The 18,502-nt window shown below is 37.0% G+C and overlaps 1 protein-coding gene and 1 long non-coding RNA gene across 2 annotated transcripts in view; one reads left to right on the forward strand and one right to left on the reverse strand.

Moving 5' to 3' along the window:
- Window positions 1-18,502, forward strand: part of LOC148981504 (uncharacterized) — a 29,865-nt gene that overhangs the window by 1,196 nt on the left and 10,167 nt on the right. The window contains exon 2 of the long non-coding RNA XR_016168588.1: window positions 16,967-17,647. This is a non-coding gene — a long non-coding RNA (uncharacterized LOC148981504). The remainder of the gene's footprint in view (window positions 1-16,966; window positions 17,648-18,502) is intronic.
- scn12aa (sodium channel, voltage gated, type XII, alpha a) overlaps window positions 2,985-18,502 on the reverse strand; it is a 75,026-nt gene continuing 59,508 nt past the window's right edge. The window contains exons 18-27 of the mRNA XM_039675555.2: window positions 17,215-17,332; window positions 16,964-17,118; window positions 16,597-16,770; window positions 13,711-13,833; window positions 10,851-11,123; window positions 9,102-9,155; window positions 8,720-8,861; window positions 8,527-8,627; window positions 7,726-7,996; window positions 2,985-5,963 (exon numbers count right to left, since the gene is read on the reverse strand). Coding sequence (XP_039531489.2) covers window positions 4,744-5,963; window positions 7,726-7,996; window positions 8,527-8,627; window positions 8,720-8,861; window positions 9,102-9,155; window positions 10,851-11,123; window positions 13,711-13,833; window positions 16,597-16,770; window positions 16,964-17,118; window positions 17,215-17,332 — 2,631 coding nt within the window. The 3' untranslated portion in view covers window positions 2,985-4,743. The remainder of the gene's footprint in view (window positions 5,964-7,725; window positions 7,997-8,526; window positions 8,628-8,719; window positions 8,862-9,101; window positions 9,156-10,850; window positions 11,124-13,710; window positions 13,834-16,596; window positions 16,771-16,963; window positions 17,119-17,214; window positions 17,333-18,502) is intronic.

Below are 18,502 nucleotides of genomic sequence, written 5' to 3' on the forward strand. Positions count from 1 at the left end.
AAGAGTTCAGATGCAAAAGCCTCTAAATGCCATTTGAAATTTTCTTCTTTAATGATGATTTTTATCAAACTTGTATATTTAAGTTCAGTAATTTCACTTAAATAACAAATAATAGGTAATTATCATTGCCATTTAAGTGAAATTACTGAACTTAAATATACAAGCTTGATAAAAATGATCATTCTAGAAGAAAATTTTAAATGGCACTTAGAGGCTTTTGCATCTGAACTCTTCATATATATATATATATATATATATATATATATACTGTATATATATATATATATATATACACACACACACACACACACACACACACACACACACACACATATATATATATATATACATAGAAACATCAAGTGTCTTCAATAATGCTCAATAATCACTAAATTATTCACTTAATTATCTCATTAACTTTAACACTACTTCAATGTCCATTTAACACTCTGCTCAGAATTTATTTAATTCACACTCTCAGTGTTAATTTAACACTGGGGATTTTGCTGTATATATATATATATATATATATATGAAGAGTTCAGATGCAAAAGCCTCTAAATGCCATTTGAAATTTTCTTTTTTAATGATGATTTTTATCAAACTTGTATATTTAAGTTCAGTCATTTCACTTAAATAACAATTAGGTAATTATCATTGCCATTTAAGTGAAATCACTGAACTTAAATATACAAGCTTGATAAAAATGATCATTCTAGAAGAAAATTTCAAATGGCACTTAGAGGCTTTTGCATCTGAACTCTTCATATATTCATATACAAACATTTATGATGTGAATTGGGTATGTGTATCACACAGAGACACACACAGTACTCAAATACACATCATGAATGTATTTACAGTTAGAATTTAATTTTGTGAACATGAATGTGCATATATTATCAATAGTACCTTTTCATACAGGTTTTAGCTTGTTATATGTAATTTCAATTATACATTTTTAGTCTATTGTTATAACTTAATCAGAAGGCTAGACCAATGAAGCGGAGCTTTTCCATGGTGGCCATGGCAACGGTAATTCACACATCCTGATTAAGAGTGTTCACATCCTTAAATCCAGGAAGTGAACAAATGATGATCTTCGTCAGTCATTCCTCTGGCGCTAATCTAATCACATTTACTCACTGATGGCGTTATTTTGCTGTCAAAATAAAAAATAGCAACACTTTCTGTTTTTGTTTTATGTTCAAAATCACTTTTTTTGTTGTTAATTTAGATGTGCATGTGCGTGTGTATGTAATTAGTTATAGTGCATTTTAATCTTTAATAATGGGTTTCCTTTAGTTGAGCTTAATCCCAGCCACATGTTCAGATGTTTAAACATCAGATCAGTTACGCAGGCACATTCAGTAAAGTGCATTTTTTTTAAAGAGAGACACAAAGAATTAAAATTAAAGCATGTTCAGAAAATAACTTGAAAAAGTATATAATAGTACAGTGTCACAAGCAAAATAATGCTCTCTATAGAACGACTTGGCAATTCCAAATCTACCATTTTGGTTCAAGATTTTCTGTCCATCACAGTTCAAAATATACCAATATTATTAGGAATTTAGCTTTAAATTTACCATTATTTAGCCAGCATTATGCATTTCATTAGCACTTTAAGACTATTAGATTGATCATTTTTTTCTGATAAAATATTTAAAATCTTTGAAAAGAAACACCAAGCATTCATATTACCAAATGGAAAAGGCAACCGCATTTGTGTGTTTCTAAAAGTTATCAGTTTTAAGGTCTGTGACTGTGTGACAGAGAGCGAACTAAAGTATGAGTGCATTTGTGTGTAATTAAAACAAGTGATTATTTTCCGCTGGGATTATCCTGGAGGTCCAGCTGGTCTGTGGAGGATTTGAACACCCTCGCCCTGGGCTGGAGAAAGGGCAAACTCCCAGGGGACGCAGCCAAATTGGCTCCCTAACCAAGAGCCCAGAGCACGAATTTATGCATACTGTTCCCAAATCAACAAAAACTGCCCCGCTGTTGAGTATGAAGCTCCTGTTTTCGAATGTTAAACATAATTTTGACCAGTCTTTCTTTACTGGGAACAAAGACAATTTCTTCTCAAAGGGATAGTTCACTTTGAAATTAATTTTTGGTATGTTTTAGCTTACCTCAAGGGCATCCAAGATGTAGGTGTCTTTGTTTCCGCAGTAGTTTCAATTTTGATATTTTTAGGTCAAACCGTTCTTGTCTGTCAGTCATATAATGGAGGTCTATGGTCACCACCTAAAAGAGCATGCACAGAGAAGTCCAAATTAAACATGATTTAATGACTCGTAAATGTAAGTACACATTGATGACCTAAGACACAAAATGAGCAGTTTGTGTGCGAAAACGAACAATATTTATATCTTTTTTACCTCTTGTAAAAGAGGTAGATTTATATCTTTTTTACCTCTTGTCGCTTCGGTCTACACAAGTGCCGGAAGTGATCTCTCGCGCGTGTACGTCACTCATTGTTTACACAGAGATTTCAGAAGTGTTACCTTTCACTGTCAAGATCTAAACATATTTATATATACAGGAAATCGCAATGGAAGACGATTTCAATATATCAACAGACAACGTTGAATTTTTTTCCCAACCTTCTGGCGCAGACCGAAGTGCCCGTGCCATCAGATCACTTGGACGTCGTTTTCTCACACAAACCGCTCGTTTTGTGTCTTAGGCCATCAGTGTGTACTTACATTTACGAGTCATTAAATCATGTTTAATTTGGACTTCTCTGTGCATGCTCTTTGAGGTGGTGACCATAGACCTCCATTATATGACTGACAGACAAGAACGGTTTGACCTAAAAATATCAAAATTGAAAATACTGTGGAAAAAAGACACTTACATCTTGGATGCCCTTAAGGTAAGCTAAAACATATCAAAAATTAATTTCAAAGTGAGAAAAACTTTGCTGATAAACTAATTATTGGCATTCAATTAATTCCCAATTCATGTGATTCACAGCAGAAGAGCGAATGTGTAACATACAAAGTTAGATCGAAATATGTGATCCATACATCAGTCACCTTAAAGCCTAAACATTTTTGTAAAATGCATTGAGAACTTTTATTGTTTTTTTATGTTTCATAAATGCCCCATACAATTAAATACATTTTGTGTAAAGGAGAATTTTGTTTCATTAAAAAAAGGAGTAGAATATCTTGTTGAACACAGAAATTGATATACCTGCACATGTGTTGATGATACATCTGTACGTTTCTTCCCAATCGCTTATGTACATTATATTGGTTAACGTAATGTATAAATGTTACAGAAATTCATTTGATGCATGTGAATTTATATTCCTATATGCATGAAAAATGCCGTATTCATATAATAAGAATATCCTGAAAGTTTCAGAACTGAAAACATCCTTGTTAGTCCAATAAAAGCTTTTATTTACATGTAAAATGTGTATTCTATCAGCAAATATCAGTCATATTATTCTGACACCAGTAATTCATATGAATTTCCATGTGCCAAATATTGACAATGCTGCAGTAAAACACAAGTAGCTGAAGGTCATTTTAGCTAATTCAGATTTTGTATAAAAAAAAAAAATTCTGGTTGTTTCAACCCAAATTTGGGTCAAATATGGACAAACCCAAATGTTGGGTTAACATTTTAAATGACATTTTTAAACCAACATTTGGGTTTTTCCATATTTAATCCAAATTTGGGTTCAAACAACCCAGCATTTTTTAGATCGTAACAATTTAATTTCAGTTTAAGTTAAGTTTTGAGCTTAGTGACAGTATTTTTTTTTTTAATCCATTGGGAATTGATTGAATCATTAAAACTGGGCTTTGCATATCAAAATGGAGGAAAGCAGTTGGAGAGAAGAGATTGAAAAATACATGACATCATCCTGAAAAGGAAAGTTTCATAGTTTGAAGAAAGATTACATAGACATGTTAATTCTTTGGAATAATGTGTGTCAAACAAGCACAATACATAATGACTCAAATAGTCAATTTCGATTTCATAACCCTGCCTGTGTTCAACAAGAAAAACAAATTCCTCAAGCACTGATAAAAATGCAAAAATCACTCACTTTGTAGTCATTCAAACTGCTTTTAAGGGCCTTTTCCTTGCACCGGTTACTCAAAATCTCAGTCACTCTCCTCAAGTGTAAAAAAAGTTATAACATTCCTCACCTGAGCAACAGTAAACTCTGCTTAGATTCTGTAATCCTGGGAAAAAAAACTATATGTGGCCTGTTAGGCTTTATAGGAAACGTCTGTGCAATATATTACAGTTGCGATCTGTGCAACACATCTGAGTTGAAGTACATTCTCTAGCGTGTACATCCTCACTTTGATATATCCATGTCCGTTTACCATGATGCCATGTCATATTTTTAGACAAAACAACATGCACTCTTAGAAGAAAAGGTTCTATATAGAACCTTAAAAGGTTCTATCAGCGCTACGTATTTGGAACCCCTAAAAGGTTCTATACACTCTTAAAAAAAGGGTTCCTCTGGGTTCTATATAGAACCCTGGGGTTCCATACTTGGCCAATAGAACCTTTTACCCAAAAAAATGGTTCTATATAGAACCATTTTGGAGTTCCATATATGAAGCGGGGGATGGAACCATTTCTGGTTCTAAATAGAACCATTTCTTCTAAGAGTGTGGGTTGTCCAGGTTGTCGATGTTCTTATACATTAAAAAAGTGAAATCTTGCCGATTAGACGAAGTAAAAAAGCAAGCAAAGATGGTCCTAAAGAAAGGTCTCGTCATACGTCTCTTCTGATTTATGAGGCTCGCCGGATCTGGAGTCCGATATTAACGTCTTGAAACGGTCACTAGGACCCTTCGTCACAGCCTCATAGGATGGCGGAGAGGAAGCTAAGTACAGTGTCCGCACCGGTGGACCGTAGTGCTCTTTAATCATAGATGCTATAAGTCCTTCGCGCTCCGGAGCGCCGTCCTCTTCCGACCAGAGTGCGTCGTGGTTTATGTGCCTGTACAAGTAAGAAGCCTGCTTCATTTGCCGTCTAATCAGGTGCGCTCTATAGGCGCGTTGGATCAGGGTTGCCGAAATCTCCTCCTGCTTGCGCCGGAGCGTGGTGGTGATGGGCTCATGGGACATCTTGGAAGGGTTCGCCATCATGAACTTCTCCTCCATTTGCTGCTTCAAAGCGTCCATTTCCCCGGTCTCCCCGAGGACCCGCTTGGTGAAGGCGAACAGGATGTCCAGGCAGTGGATCCTGTCGCCGCTGACCATGGGAAGGTCCATGTGGACAAGCTTGATTTTGTTGGGTTTGGCGATTCTCAGAGGTTCGGAAAGGCTGTCGGCGAAACGGGAGAGTTTGGAGTACTCGATGAAGTGCGTGGCCTCGACGTCAAACTTCTCCCACACCTCGTAGAACATCTCGAAGTCGTCCTCGCTCAGGGGTTCTGTGCTCTCCTCGGTGGCCACGCTGAAGTTTTCCAGAATGATGGCGATGTACATGTTGACCACGATCAGGAAGGAAATGATGATGTAGCTGACGAAGAAAGTGATTCCTACCGAGGGGTTGCCGCAGTTGCCCTTAGTGTTGGTTCCGGTGTTGACGAAAGCCGAGCTGCACTCTTCCGGCGAGTTGTTCAGAATGGGATCCAGTAGGTTATCCCAACCGGCCGATGTGGTGATCTGGAAAAGGCTAATGATGCTGTTCCCGAAGGTTTCAAAGTTGAACATGTCGTCAATCCCACCCTGCTTCTTGACGTAGGCAAAGTTTGCCATGCCGAAAATGGCATAGATGAACATGACCAGGAAGAGCAGGAGGCCGATGTTGAACAACGCCGGCAGCGACATCATTAAGGCAAAAAGTAACGTCCTTATTCCTTTAGCGGCTCGTATCAGTCGGAGGACTCTTCCTATTCTCGCCAAGCGGATGACTCGAAACAAAGTCGGGGACACAAAGTACTTTTCTATTATGTCAGCAAGGACGATTCCTGTTTGGAAAGACAAACGAAGAACAGAAATCAACATGTGCAATGAAAAATCGTCTGAAGAATTGAGAAAGGGCACTATGAACATCTCAGATCACTACAACCCCGTTGAAAAGACAAGCTGGTGTCTCTGACAAGTTTCTTAAAGGGGTCATGAACTGGCTTTTTAAATTGTAGTATATTGTTGTCTGAGGTCAACTTATGACGTTTGCTTGGTTTTTGCATTCAAAAACATCAAAATGAATAAGTAATAGGCTATTTTCTACCCTAGTTTTGAGCCTAGCTCAAAAACGCTCGCTTTTTATGGGCGTCTCGCACTGAAGACTTGGAAGTAAACGCCCACTGCTGTGAGTGGATAACAGTTTTGCATATTATAATGAGTTTTAACTCACTCGTAGGTGCACTTTGGGGAAATTTTTCTGAAAATGTCCAATGTTGTAAAATGGCAACCAGAATGATTCGCCCATACATGTTCGACCCAGAGTCCGTGTGTTGCACCATTCCTGTCAGATCCAATATAGACGGCACAGCACCGTTCTTTACTCTTAATCGGTCTGCAAATCCAGTCTTGTTTATAAAACAATCCTCAGTGAAATGAAGCGAACAGACGGACAATGTTTTACCTCATCAGCTGGAACATCATTAAAAATAAAGTTTATCCATGCAGTCCTACTGGAATCCAGAGAAAGCTTATGGAGTGACTGTCTTATTCCACAACCATGTGTATTGCTCGGTAGCTCAATCCGGTTTGTCATCACAAGGTAGGAATCTATGTTATTTAGCTATGTGTGTAATGCGTGAATCGGTGGGCGGGGCTAAACTGGCCGCGTTGAAGCAGGCGTTGATCTTCTTCTGCGGGGTGGTGTTTTATCCTCATTGTCGTCATAGGTCCCCACTTTTAAAAACGAGTCGTTAGCTTTTATTGGACTAACAAGGATGTTTTCAGTTCTGAAACTTACAGGATATTCTTATTATATGATGACATCTTACGCCGCCTTCACACTGGCAGTTGAAATCCGCTCCGATGTGGCTGTGAAACGACCGGAAGTCATTCATTTCCTATGGACATTCGCAGACCGCATGCGAATGGGTCCGACCGAGTGCGGTGCGAAGAAAATCGTGTCCGTTGGTCATCCGGATGCGTTCAAAAATTTGAACTCGTGCGAAAAGCTACGGACGGTTCCTATCCGACAATTCCAGCGGAAGTTGACCGTTGCTATGGTACTAATAAACAAACCTGAATTATTAACTTTTAATAAAATAAATAATGATTTTATAACGATAAGTTGTCATGTCATTTTTTATTTTCATAAAATAAAATTGACCACTATAACCACCATATCACATTTTTTAGCCGACCTGACCTCAGCAACTTTCCTCACGCAGCATAACCCTCATCAGAGAGCTCATACAGAACAGAATCAACTTTTAATCTCTCCGCCATTTTTGTTCTACCCGCGTCCGACGCTTTTCACTGTGTAGTACGGCGTCCGTTGGGAACGTATTGCGTATTACGGAGCAGATTTAAACTGCCAGTGTGACGGCGGCGTTAGATGTCAAAAGCTCAAGGAAAATTTGATTTCTCAGTTCATCACCCCTTTAACTATCTTAAACCAGCAAAACCTCCTTGGCTTCACCATAATGGTGACCAGATAGGCCAGTAACAGAGTACTTACTAGTGTAAACCAAGTTGGTCTTTTCAGAAGGGACCAGATCTTACATCAGCCACACCACCACTTACCAGACTGGAAAGTCGTGCACTTACCAACGATGGACAGAATGACAACGACAAAGTCAAATATGTTCCAACTAATGGTGAAGAAATAACAGCGGAGGGCAAAAATCTTGACGAGGCATTCGGTGGTGAAGATGACGATGAAGGCCAGGTTGATGTTATTGAGGATGAACTCCATGCGAGCAGATTGTTCATCGGTCTCGACCATCATGGTTATCATGTTGAGGATAATGAGCAACATGATGGTGATGTCAAAGGCTTGCTTGGACACCAAGTCAAAGAAGAATCCTTGTAGAATGTTCTAGATGGAAATGTGTTTATGGTTAAAAAATGGAAAGGGCATTCGTTATGAGATCGATTACAAATTTTTAGTTGGAAAAAATCCAGCCCGTTCTCATCCCAAGTCATCACATAGTGTCGCTTTTGACATTGCTTCTACATCCAACACACATTGAACCCTTTAGCGCAGGGATGGGCTACTCCGGTACTCAAGGGCCAGCAGAGTTTAGCTCTAACCCTAATTAAACACACCGGAACAAGCTAATCAATGTTTTCGGGATTACTAAAAACAAATTTTTCACAGGGGTGGAGCTAAACTTTGCAGGACAGTGGCCCTCGAGGACCGGAGTTGCCCAATGTATATGGGCCAGAAGGCGCCTCCTAGTGGTCTAACCCTAACCCTACCCCAGACCTAAACCTACCCATAACCGAACAAAGCTCTGTGTGTGTTATATAGACACTAAAGGGTGCCATGTGCATTGGATTTAGACGAAATTTCAAAAGCGTCACTATATGACGCCCTAGAATGCGTTGAAAAAATCATACTCTTACCACTGGTCTTGGAATTGGCTTCTGTGGCTTTTTGGATCCAAGTTTCTTCATGGCGTTGTAGTACTTCTTCTGTTCTTCGGTCATGAATATATCCTGGCCACCTTTAGCACAGAGAACAACCAGCTGCTGTTATTTTCATGGAACACATTAAATGTAAATTAATGCTTTCGGAAAAGAGGTAGATCTTAAACACCTATCATTCGTTTCTGTTGATTGAAGTTGTCGATGATGACCCCAATGAACAAATTCAAGGTAAAGAACGATCCAAAGATGATGAAGATGACAAAGTAGAGGTACATGTAGAGGTTTATCTCTTTGACGGGCTGCTCCTCAACCTGACAAACAAGAAAAACAAAAAAAAATGAAGGTTCTTCAATGGTTCTTTGCAGCACCTTAGGTGAACCCTCTTTATTTTTTAGTTTTTTTGCATTTGATAATTGAGTTACTATTAGTTTCTATGGAGCTTAAAAAAGATATTGTTAAATTCTAGGTTCTAGAACTAGATTGTAGTTGAAGACCAAATTTTTGTTGCATTTGTCATTCATTTTAGTAATGAACCAAAACAAAATGCTTACTCCACGAGAGTCTACGGCGGCATACATGATTTCCATCCAGCCTTTGAATGTTGCCTGAAAAACAGAAAATGTACATTTAAAAGAGAAAGATTGTCAATTTATTCAAAGATATGTTCTGTTTCTAGGTGAGCACATTTCTTTCAAAACTTGACTTTTTTTTAGTCTGAGGTAATTACGCTTTTACGTGTTATTTCTTTTCTGTAAAGACAAAGGGTGACTCATCAAGAGTCAGCGTGAACGCTATTAAACTAGGCCATTTTGGGATGTCATTGCCATGGTTACTGAAATTAGAACCTGTGGTGATTTGAGAGATTGTTCCTAGAGGTAAATAACATAGAGGAGTTGCAGGACCCTGATGAACTCTGGTTGCTTGGCTACCTTAACAAATATGAAGGATGATTCTAAAGTGTTGCACTAAATTCTTCAGGAAGGTCAGAATTTAGAATTTTAGAATTTGCTCCCTTGAATTTGAATTTGAAACACAACAACGGAATGGAACGAGAGGAAGAGGAATTTATTGAACTGCAATTCAAAGACAGGTTTCAATTTATTTTGATGGTCCCTTTAACACATTCTGTTGACTAGTAATGAGTTAGGTGGAATATTACTTATAGACTAGTAGAGTTCAGGTTAGAATAAGTCGACATCCAGTAGCAAATATACTTATAGTCTGTAGAATGTCTGTTGGAGGATCATCACAATAAAAAGTTAGCAGATATTAAGCAGACAGTGTACTCACTCTAATGAGAGTTAGTTGTAAAGTTCCTTATAGTCAACATGATCTTCAAAATAAAGTGTTACCCAAAGACATTTATCTGTCAAATTACAGAGGCATTTTATAAGTCCAACACAAGTTTTTTTTAGGGCTGTCAAACGATTAATTGTGATTAATCACATCCAAAATAAAAGTTTGTGTTTACATAATATATGTGGGTGCACTGTGTATTATTATTTTATATATATAAATACACACACATGCTTATATATATTTAAGAAATATTTTCATGTGTATACTGTACATAGATATAATTTATATTATATATAAATATTTTATATATAAATAATATTTTTTTCTTAAGTATACATGCATGTATGTGTGTATATATATATATATAATAATTATACACAGTGCACCCACATATATTATGTAAACACAAACTTTTATTTTGAATGCGATTAATCGTGATTAATCATTTGACAGCCCTAGTTTTTTTTAACAAACATAAATAATCACATCATTAATTTGGACTAATTATGCTAATTCTCTGATGTGTAAAATAGATTTTTCCTAAACTGAAATATTCCCATGCACTTACAATTAACAAAGCCATGAAAATAAATAAATGAATGAATAATTTAAAACTTTGTTGGATATTATGTTTGTATTGATATTTTTATTTTAAGAATAAATATCGACGTTAAATATTAATATAAAATATAAAAATATCTTGTAAAAAATGTTTCTACCCCAAATGTTTTGTGTATAATGCTTAAAAATGTAATTTATATTGTTTAAAACCACACCTAAAGGGTTCTTATAATTATACCCTTAAAAAGGGTTCTGTGTAGAACCTTTTAGGGGTTCCAAATACGAAGCGCTGATAGAACCTTTTTAAGGTTCTATATAGAACCTTTCTTCTAAGAGTGTAAACTTACAGAAGCATTCCATTATATTCCACTTCCTTAAATGTAAATTTAAATTGAATTCTGCCTCCTGTTTGCCAGTTCTGGTGCACAAGCTTCACTCACCACCTGCAGAAGCGAGAGGTAGCCAAGTCCCACGTTGTCGAAGTTAACCTTAACTTTGGTCCAGTAGAACTGGGTGTCGTTCATGGACTGGCAATCAGTCTTGTTGTTGACCAGGGACACATTGTGGATGTATCCTGTCCTGTTGACGCATTTTCCAAATTTCCCAGCGAAAAGATTGACTCCCATGATGCTAAATATGAGCCAGAAGATCAGGCACACCAGCAGTACGTTCATGATGGACGGGATGGCCCCTATCAGTGCATTCACTACCACCTGAACAACAGAAATTAGGATGTGATACCATGGTGAATGGGATTTCACCAAGTGCAACATGTTCCTATGTTGATCCAAGAACAACATTTCAATCAACCAATCAGATTTGAGGGCCAAGTCTACAGATTATGTCAAGTTTAGGCTTACAACCAGGGTTAGGTGCATCTAAATCAGTTTTATTCATCTTCCCCTCTGATTTTAGGGATAACTGATGGGTAGGGTTAGGAATATATTTACATTTTGGAAACATGTCTTACTTGGCAACATCCCGGTGACTGTGATCATGCCATACACAAATCAATCATATTGTGACTACATACAGATACTGTATTGCTAGATCACACAAGCAATTCAAACAAAGTAATCAGATCTTTCTGCTAAATAACAAATTCAGGGATATTTTGCTGGAGATATGTAAATGTAGCATTTAATATCAGCCTTTTAACTACTGATTCTTGGGGAAAAAGTCTGCTGATTACAAGCGAGAGCCAAAAATGTTATTTGCGTGCAGATGCTACACACTGTAAATCTCTTGGGTAGGATTAGGGGTGTGGAGTGCGTGCATATTACACGGCAAAAAGTGTGTATTATTTGCACGCGAAAACCTATGCATGCAAAAACTATTGGTGTATAAATGACATGAGAAATTCGTGGTATATTTGGTTTATTACGTATTTTGCGCAATTATCTCAGATTTTGAGAGATGTGAAATCTCAATTTTGATTTACAATCTGCCATAAAATGTTTGAGGTGTCATAAAAATGTCAGTAACACAAAACCATAAAACCAAAATTTAGTTCAATTCGAATCTTTAAAATGAAATCTTTGCACGATTTACTAACAGCTCGCGCCACCGCAAACCCTCTTTTGGCGTTAAAAAGCTACTGTCAGGATTTACTAAAGACGCGCAGTGAAAAATTAGCACTGAAAATGTTATTTTCGCGGATGACCTTATTGCATATGCATTTGTAGGAGTTTCCATTTCAGACGCTAAATTTATGGGAGCATTTAAAAAAATCATGAAAGGTGATTTACTAAGGTTTGCGCTAGTCAATGGGCTTTATGCCCAGCTGCACTACTTCCTGAACTTCAGCCAGCTCCTTGTTTCCTGTCTGCCATTATTGGTCAAATTGATTAATTCAGGTGTGCTTGACCTCAGTAGTCATGGCAACAATAATCAGACACACCTGAATTAATCAATTTGGCCAATAATGGCAGACAGGAAACAAGGAGCTTGTTGAAGTTCAGGAAGTAGTGCAGCTGGGCATAAAGCATTTACTGGTAAATGGGCCATCATAGATAATCATAATAAAGGCTAGATGCACTGCTGGCCAATGGATGTCGACGTCTGCATCTGGCGGCCATCTTGCCACAGGCAGCTCGCTCACTCGTAACTCTCCCTGCGTCCCAATTCGCATACTATCCGTCCTAAATAGTATTCGAAAATAGAATTAGTACGTCCCAAATCGTAGTACGTTGAAATGAGTGTTTCAAAGATACCCGGATGGTCTACTTTTTCCGGTCAGAATCCGAAGTGTAGATCGATGCACACTCTAACGGCTGATATTGCCCACAAACCATTGCGCGTTGGACGAGGATTCGGTTAGAACTACAAACACGAGTAAAAAGTGTTAAAAAAAACTACAGACACGTAGTCGATACGGAGGACGCGCGAGTCCCCGCGGTTGTGTAGAGAGGTTTAGATAAAGAGCTTCGAGTGATTAATTATCAGTATCTAACCTGACGAAAATGAATTTATTAAACGTTGTACACATTATATTGCATTTGCAGCAGCGTTGTGAACTTTTTTAAAGACACGTTTAGCTATTACGTTTTAAATGCATCATTATATTCAAATTGCAAACACGAGGAGAGCATGAAAGACCCACAACTGGCAGATGAACGCCCTCTCCGAAACGGTAGGAAATAAAATTAGATAGAATGGAGGATTTTAACTGTGACAAGATGATTGACAGGGCAGTTTACGGTGACAGGATGCACGCAGCACGCGACAGAGCTGTCCGTCAAAGATGACGTGATAGTACGTCCCAAAGCTTGCCTACTCTTTTGCTACACACTCAAAAGTATTATAAAAAGAGTACATACTTTTAGGGCGTAGTATAAGTAAGCAAATTGGGACGCAGCAATTGTGTTTTAATGGTGCGTGTACTTTTTAAATAACCATAACTTCATCAATTCCAAACGGTTTGGTTCGTTATAAACGTCACCGATGTACTGTAGTCATGACACGGCATACTTATGAATTTGTGGTATAGATACGTTCTTTCATGAGATCCGGCTGGTTAGACCGAGATGCACATCAACTTAAACTTGAAGAGGAGAGAGAACACAAGTCTGCCTGATCGCTGTTCCCGCAATTCACTCGCATGGTGATTTCTCTCGTGACCAGAAGGTATAGTTCTGCTTAATTATCTCATCGACGTTGTAAACTTTGATTGACGCGCTTTGACGCAAGATGGATGCGGGGCCTTGAGTAGTGTGCGTATATCGCGGATCGGCTCTGGTAATCTGACTAGATTCCCTGAAAACTTGACATGCTTTATCAGTTAGAGATCAGTTATCTTACCCGCATTCCTTCGAATCTAGACAGGGCCCTCAATGGCCTCAGAGCTCTGAGAGTCCTTAAAGATTTGATGGCCCCGAAGTCCGAGTAGCCAAGAGAGTTAGCGACCAAGCTAATCAAAGACACCTGCAATATGAGAAAACATACAGAAATGTTTAATAAAATATATAATTCGAACTACTATGAATGGCTTTTAGATGAAATAGGCAATCTAAAAAAATGCATAAAACTGAAAATCATTAAAAAAATATTATGATTTAATGAAAACCTAATAAAGATGTCTGTGGAGACATTAGCATTCTACTGACAGCTGGTAAAGCTATATCAAAACAGAAAAAACGCACGTTTTGACCAAATATTGATGCATTTTTGGGACATTCTATAGGAACTTATTTATCAGGGCATATGGTTTTACAAATCGCAATAGGTTTCCACTCTATTCTACAGTCAAAGTCGACAGACAGTGTAGAACAGAATGGTCTTCTGCTGTAATGGCAGGTTGTGGCTTAGGTAGCCTACAGTAGGATTGTGTTCGATGAGGTGAAATGAAGACAAAACATGGACAAGTATGCACATATGCACATCAATGTACATACCCACATACTCAACTATATATGCATAATAAATATGCATATATATAAAATAGAGTGAGGTTTTATAAAGAATTTGGGTTTTTCTTTTGAATAATTTCTTCAATAATTTCTTGGAATAATCAGTCCAAACTGTATTCTGAATTTCCAATTAGGATATTGTTTCATAGTATGGCTTATTAAATTTAAAAGTCCTAAGAATAGTCAGTTCTTTATAAAAAACAATTTCTATAGTTTCCCTTGTCACTGCAATATATCTAAAGAAGATATTTCTGTGCAATTGGCTCTAAAACAAAACTTCAGAAGACAAAGAATGAATAGCATGAATAAAAGTGCAAAATTAAACAACTAAAACATACGATACAGATTTCCGATCATATTCATCACATCTCACTTTACGATCATTGATTTTATTGACAGCCATAAATGTAACTGATCTTCTCCAGATAATTAATTGATACAGTGTGTATATTCTGATATAAAAGCCAAGGTCCTGTAAAGATACTTATCAAACATCACAAACTTGACACCATGTTAAATTAAAGGTCGAAATAAATGCTGAGAGACGGTGGCATTTATATCTGGATGAGAAGAGAACTTGCAGCTGAGATACAGATGTGAACCTTCGCTCACCTCTGACCTTTGAACTATGAACTTACCCTATCGTTAGAGGTGTGTGTGGAGATCTGTGTGGGTCAGATGAGCATCAAGTGAGACACAATCTGCTTGTGTTAGTCGAGCTACTCCAGATACTTGTGTTCTTAAACTATAAATCCTAAATTTAACACATCTATATTAATGCAACGAGTTACAATTGTTTTCCAAAGGTAAACAGCCTACAATGATGATATTATTTTTCGGAAGAATTATTTATTCCAGTCGTTAATAAATTGAACAATGGTGTTTTTTTCATAAGATTGCTGTTGCAGACATTTTGGAAAAGCATTGTGTGTTTTTCCATGATTAAGGACACTACGTTTCATATCATTTGTGGTAAAATCACTGTAACAAACAGCCTTCAAAAATCTGCAAAATTAATGATTCCTCATGTTAGACCAGTTAAAATACATCTAGTTTTACATTCATGGCCCTTTATACTAAGAGAATATATTGCTACACTAAATATTAAACTGATATTAATATAGTCTAATTTCTTAAAAATAAAGATCCCTAAGGGGTTTTTCACAGCGATGCCATTGAAGAACCATTTTAGGTTTGTCAAAGAACCTTTCAGTGACCAGTTCATAAAAAAAAAAAGATTTTTCTTAGTGTGAAGAATATTTTAATAACCTTTTTTCTCTTATAAATAAACTTTTGAGGAACGGAAGCAGGGTTTGATGGTTGTTAAACCCATCAATGCCAATAAAGAACCTTTATTTTTAAGATTGTATGTCATACTAAAATATCTCGCGTTTTGGCCTAAATTAACCAAAACGAGGGTAAATTAACCCTCAGGTGCTCTTCGTTTCGGAGTCACACTTGTTATCTTCCCGGTCAAAAGTGACCGGACACCTAAAAATGAAATTTTCTCCATCCCAGTAAAACCAATGCAATTTATTTTTGTTCTATAATATTTATTTTTTTTAATTTAGGATTTTGAGAAAATGTAATTTAATTTATTCATATTTATGCAACATTTATGGTTTATTTTTGCCATGGAAATATATATATTTCTATATATACACATTATTTTTTTTCAAAAAAATATTAATGCAGTATTTTAGTTTAATATAGAGTCTAGGCCTTCAGAAAAAAAAATTTTTGAAGAAGAAGAAAATTAGCACCATCTGGTTACAGTATAGAGAAAAAGTGGTGTAACCACTAGATGGCATGTACAGCTCTCTATGGAGAGGCATGTGAATTCCCCAGCTGTTTATGAACACATTTTTTGTTGTTGTTGGTGGATTTGAATATATATTTGAAACAATCTCAAAAACTATTTCTTATAAAAAAAATTGACAAACAAAAATTCACAATTTTTTTTTTTCTTTTTTTTTTTTACAATTTCCCATTCATTTCCTATGGGGGTCATTTTAGTCACAAGTGTGACTATTTTTTTTACGACCACTTAACATGCTCAGATCATGACCTCAATTTTTTTTTGTGTTCACATACCCAATGCCATAAAAGTCACCAAGTTTCGTAAAATTCCGATGAAGCTGTGATTTTTAAAATTTCAAAACAGAAATTTTTTCAGTCAGAAATGACCGAAGAGCACCTGAGGGTTAAATGATCCGAGTCTACCAGATGGAAACGCAACAGTCCAACCCTGATCCAGTATTAAGGTTCTTCCACTCACGTCCACAATCAGGAAGTCCAGCCAGCACCAGTAATTGGTGAAGTATTTCTTAAAGCCGTACGCGATCCACTTCAGAAACATCTCCAGCACAAAGATGTAGCTGAACACCTTGTCAGCATATTCCAGCATCACCTTCACCACCTTCCGCTGCTCTATGTAAATGTCTTCAAACGCCTGTCAGAAGAAAATCGTTACACAATAAGAACAGGAAACGTGATTCCGATTAATCTAGCTACACGTTTAATCTCAATATGGACCTGTGTGACTTTTGCCGCTCTAGCAGCCAATGAGCAAAACACGGTTTTGAACAGTGAACAGTGAACAGTAAACGAATGGTTAAAGTTCACCAATCAGCTTTGTTCCTCACCAGAGCTCCGCTACTGAGGAGGATCATGAAGATGATGAAGGTCTCGAACCAGCTGTGCTCTACAATCTGATAGCACGTCTTCCTCAACCTCCACCACATCTGTCCCAAACCTCTGCTTGTGTTTATATTACAACACTTGCAGCGCTGCATACAGACTGGAGAGATACAGAGAGATTATTCTGATCAGGTCCTGTAGACGCCATGTTCACAGAGAACAAATATATATATATATATATATATTATCTGCTTACACTCTGGGAAACACTCTTCTGGATCCATCACATCTTCTGCCATCTCAGAATATTCCTCCTCATCCTCCCCGGGCTTCCTCAGGTCCACGGTGCTTCCTTCAGACAGGCTGATGACTTCCTGTTGAACAGGGCAGCAAACCTTGCATTGAGTTTTCATTAGAATTTTATCAGATACCATTAAAATCCACCGCCACGGCTGCATTTATTTGAGTCATTGTGAAACATTAGTACAGTTTAAAATCCCCTTTTCTCTATTGCAATATATTTTAAAATGTCCTTTATTTTTCAGTATTTTCAGCATCATTACTCCAGTCTTCAGTGTCACATGATCCTTCACATTTTACGGAGAACAGCTTCCAGAACCACAACGCTACACACAAAAGCTTCTCTTGAAATGGAGCAGGACAGTCTGTTGTTGGATCACAACTTACAAGTATGTCTTATTATTTTTTGTTGCATTTTCTATTAACAGTTCCAATTATGAGTTTTATGTTATTGCTACGCTCTCCTGCTAGCCAACATTAGTGTTGATCAGGTGTTGTTTACTATAGCTTTTGTACACTCTTAGAAGAAATGGTTCTATTTAGAACCAGAAATGGTTCCATCCCCCGCTTCATATATGGAACTCCAAAATTTTGGTATTTGTCCAGTAATTCCAGTATTTGGTCATACTGCTTTTTCTGTTCAAGCTGCTGCTGAGTGGAACCTCACCCCCATTACTATCAGAAATATATAGTTCATTTAAAATTCAGTTAAGAAAATGGCTTATTGATCATCAGATCTGCCAACATTAGCCTATTTACACATGCTCTCGTTGCACACTGTTGACTTTTTTTCTTTATGTGTTGTCATGTTTTTTACGTGATGTTTGTCCGATTGTTGTTTTGATGTGTTTAGAGTATATACGCTAACATAATAGATATTTTACTAAATGTATTTTAATTTTTTTTTAGTGCTATGAACTATGTAATTTTTTTCTTTTTTTAGGGTGACTCTTACCAACTGTCTAGGGACTGTGGATGAAAAATAGCCTTTAGGCTAATTCTGGCATATTGACAGAAATGTTTATGAATATGCACTGTCCCTGTACTAAATAAATAAAATAAATAAAAAAATAAAAAAAATGGTTCTATATAGAACCATTTTTTTTGGTAAAAGGTTTTATTGGCCAAGTATGGAACCCCAGGGTTCTATATAGAACCCAGAGGAACCCTTTTTTTAAGAGTGTATAGAACCTTTTAGGGGTTCCAAATATGTAGCGCTGATGAAACCTTTTAAGGTTCTATAT

This window comes from Pimephales promelas, chromosome 5 (genome assembly GCF_988280905.1).
Source record: "Pimephales promelas chromosome 5, fPimPro1.hap1.1, whole genome shotgun sequence".
NCBI classification, from domain to species: domain Eukaryota; kingdom Metazoa; phylum Chordata; class Actinopteri; order Cypriniformes; family Leuciscidae; genus Pimephales; species Pimephales promelas.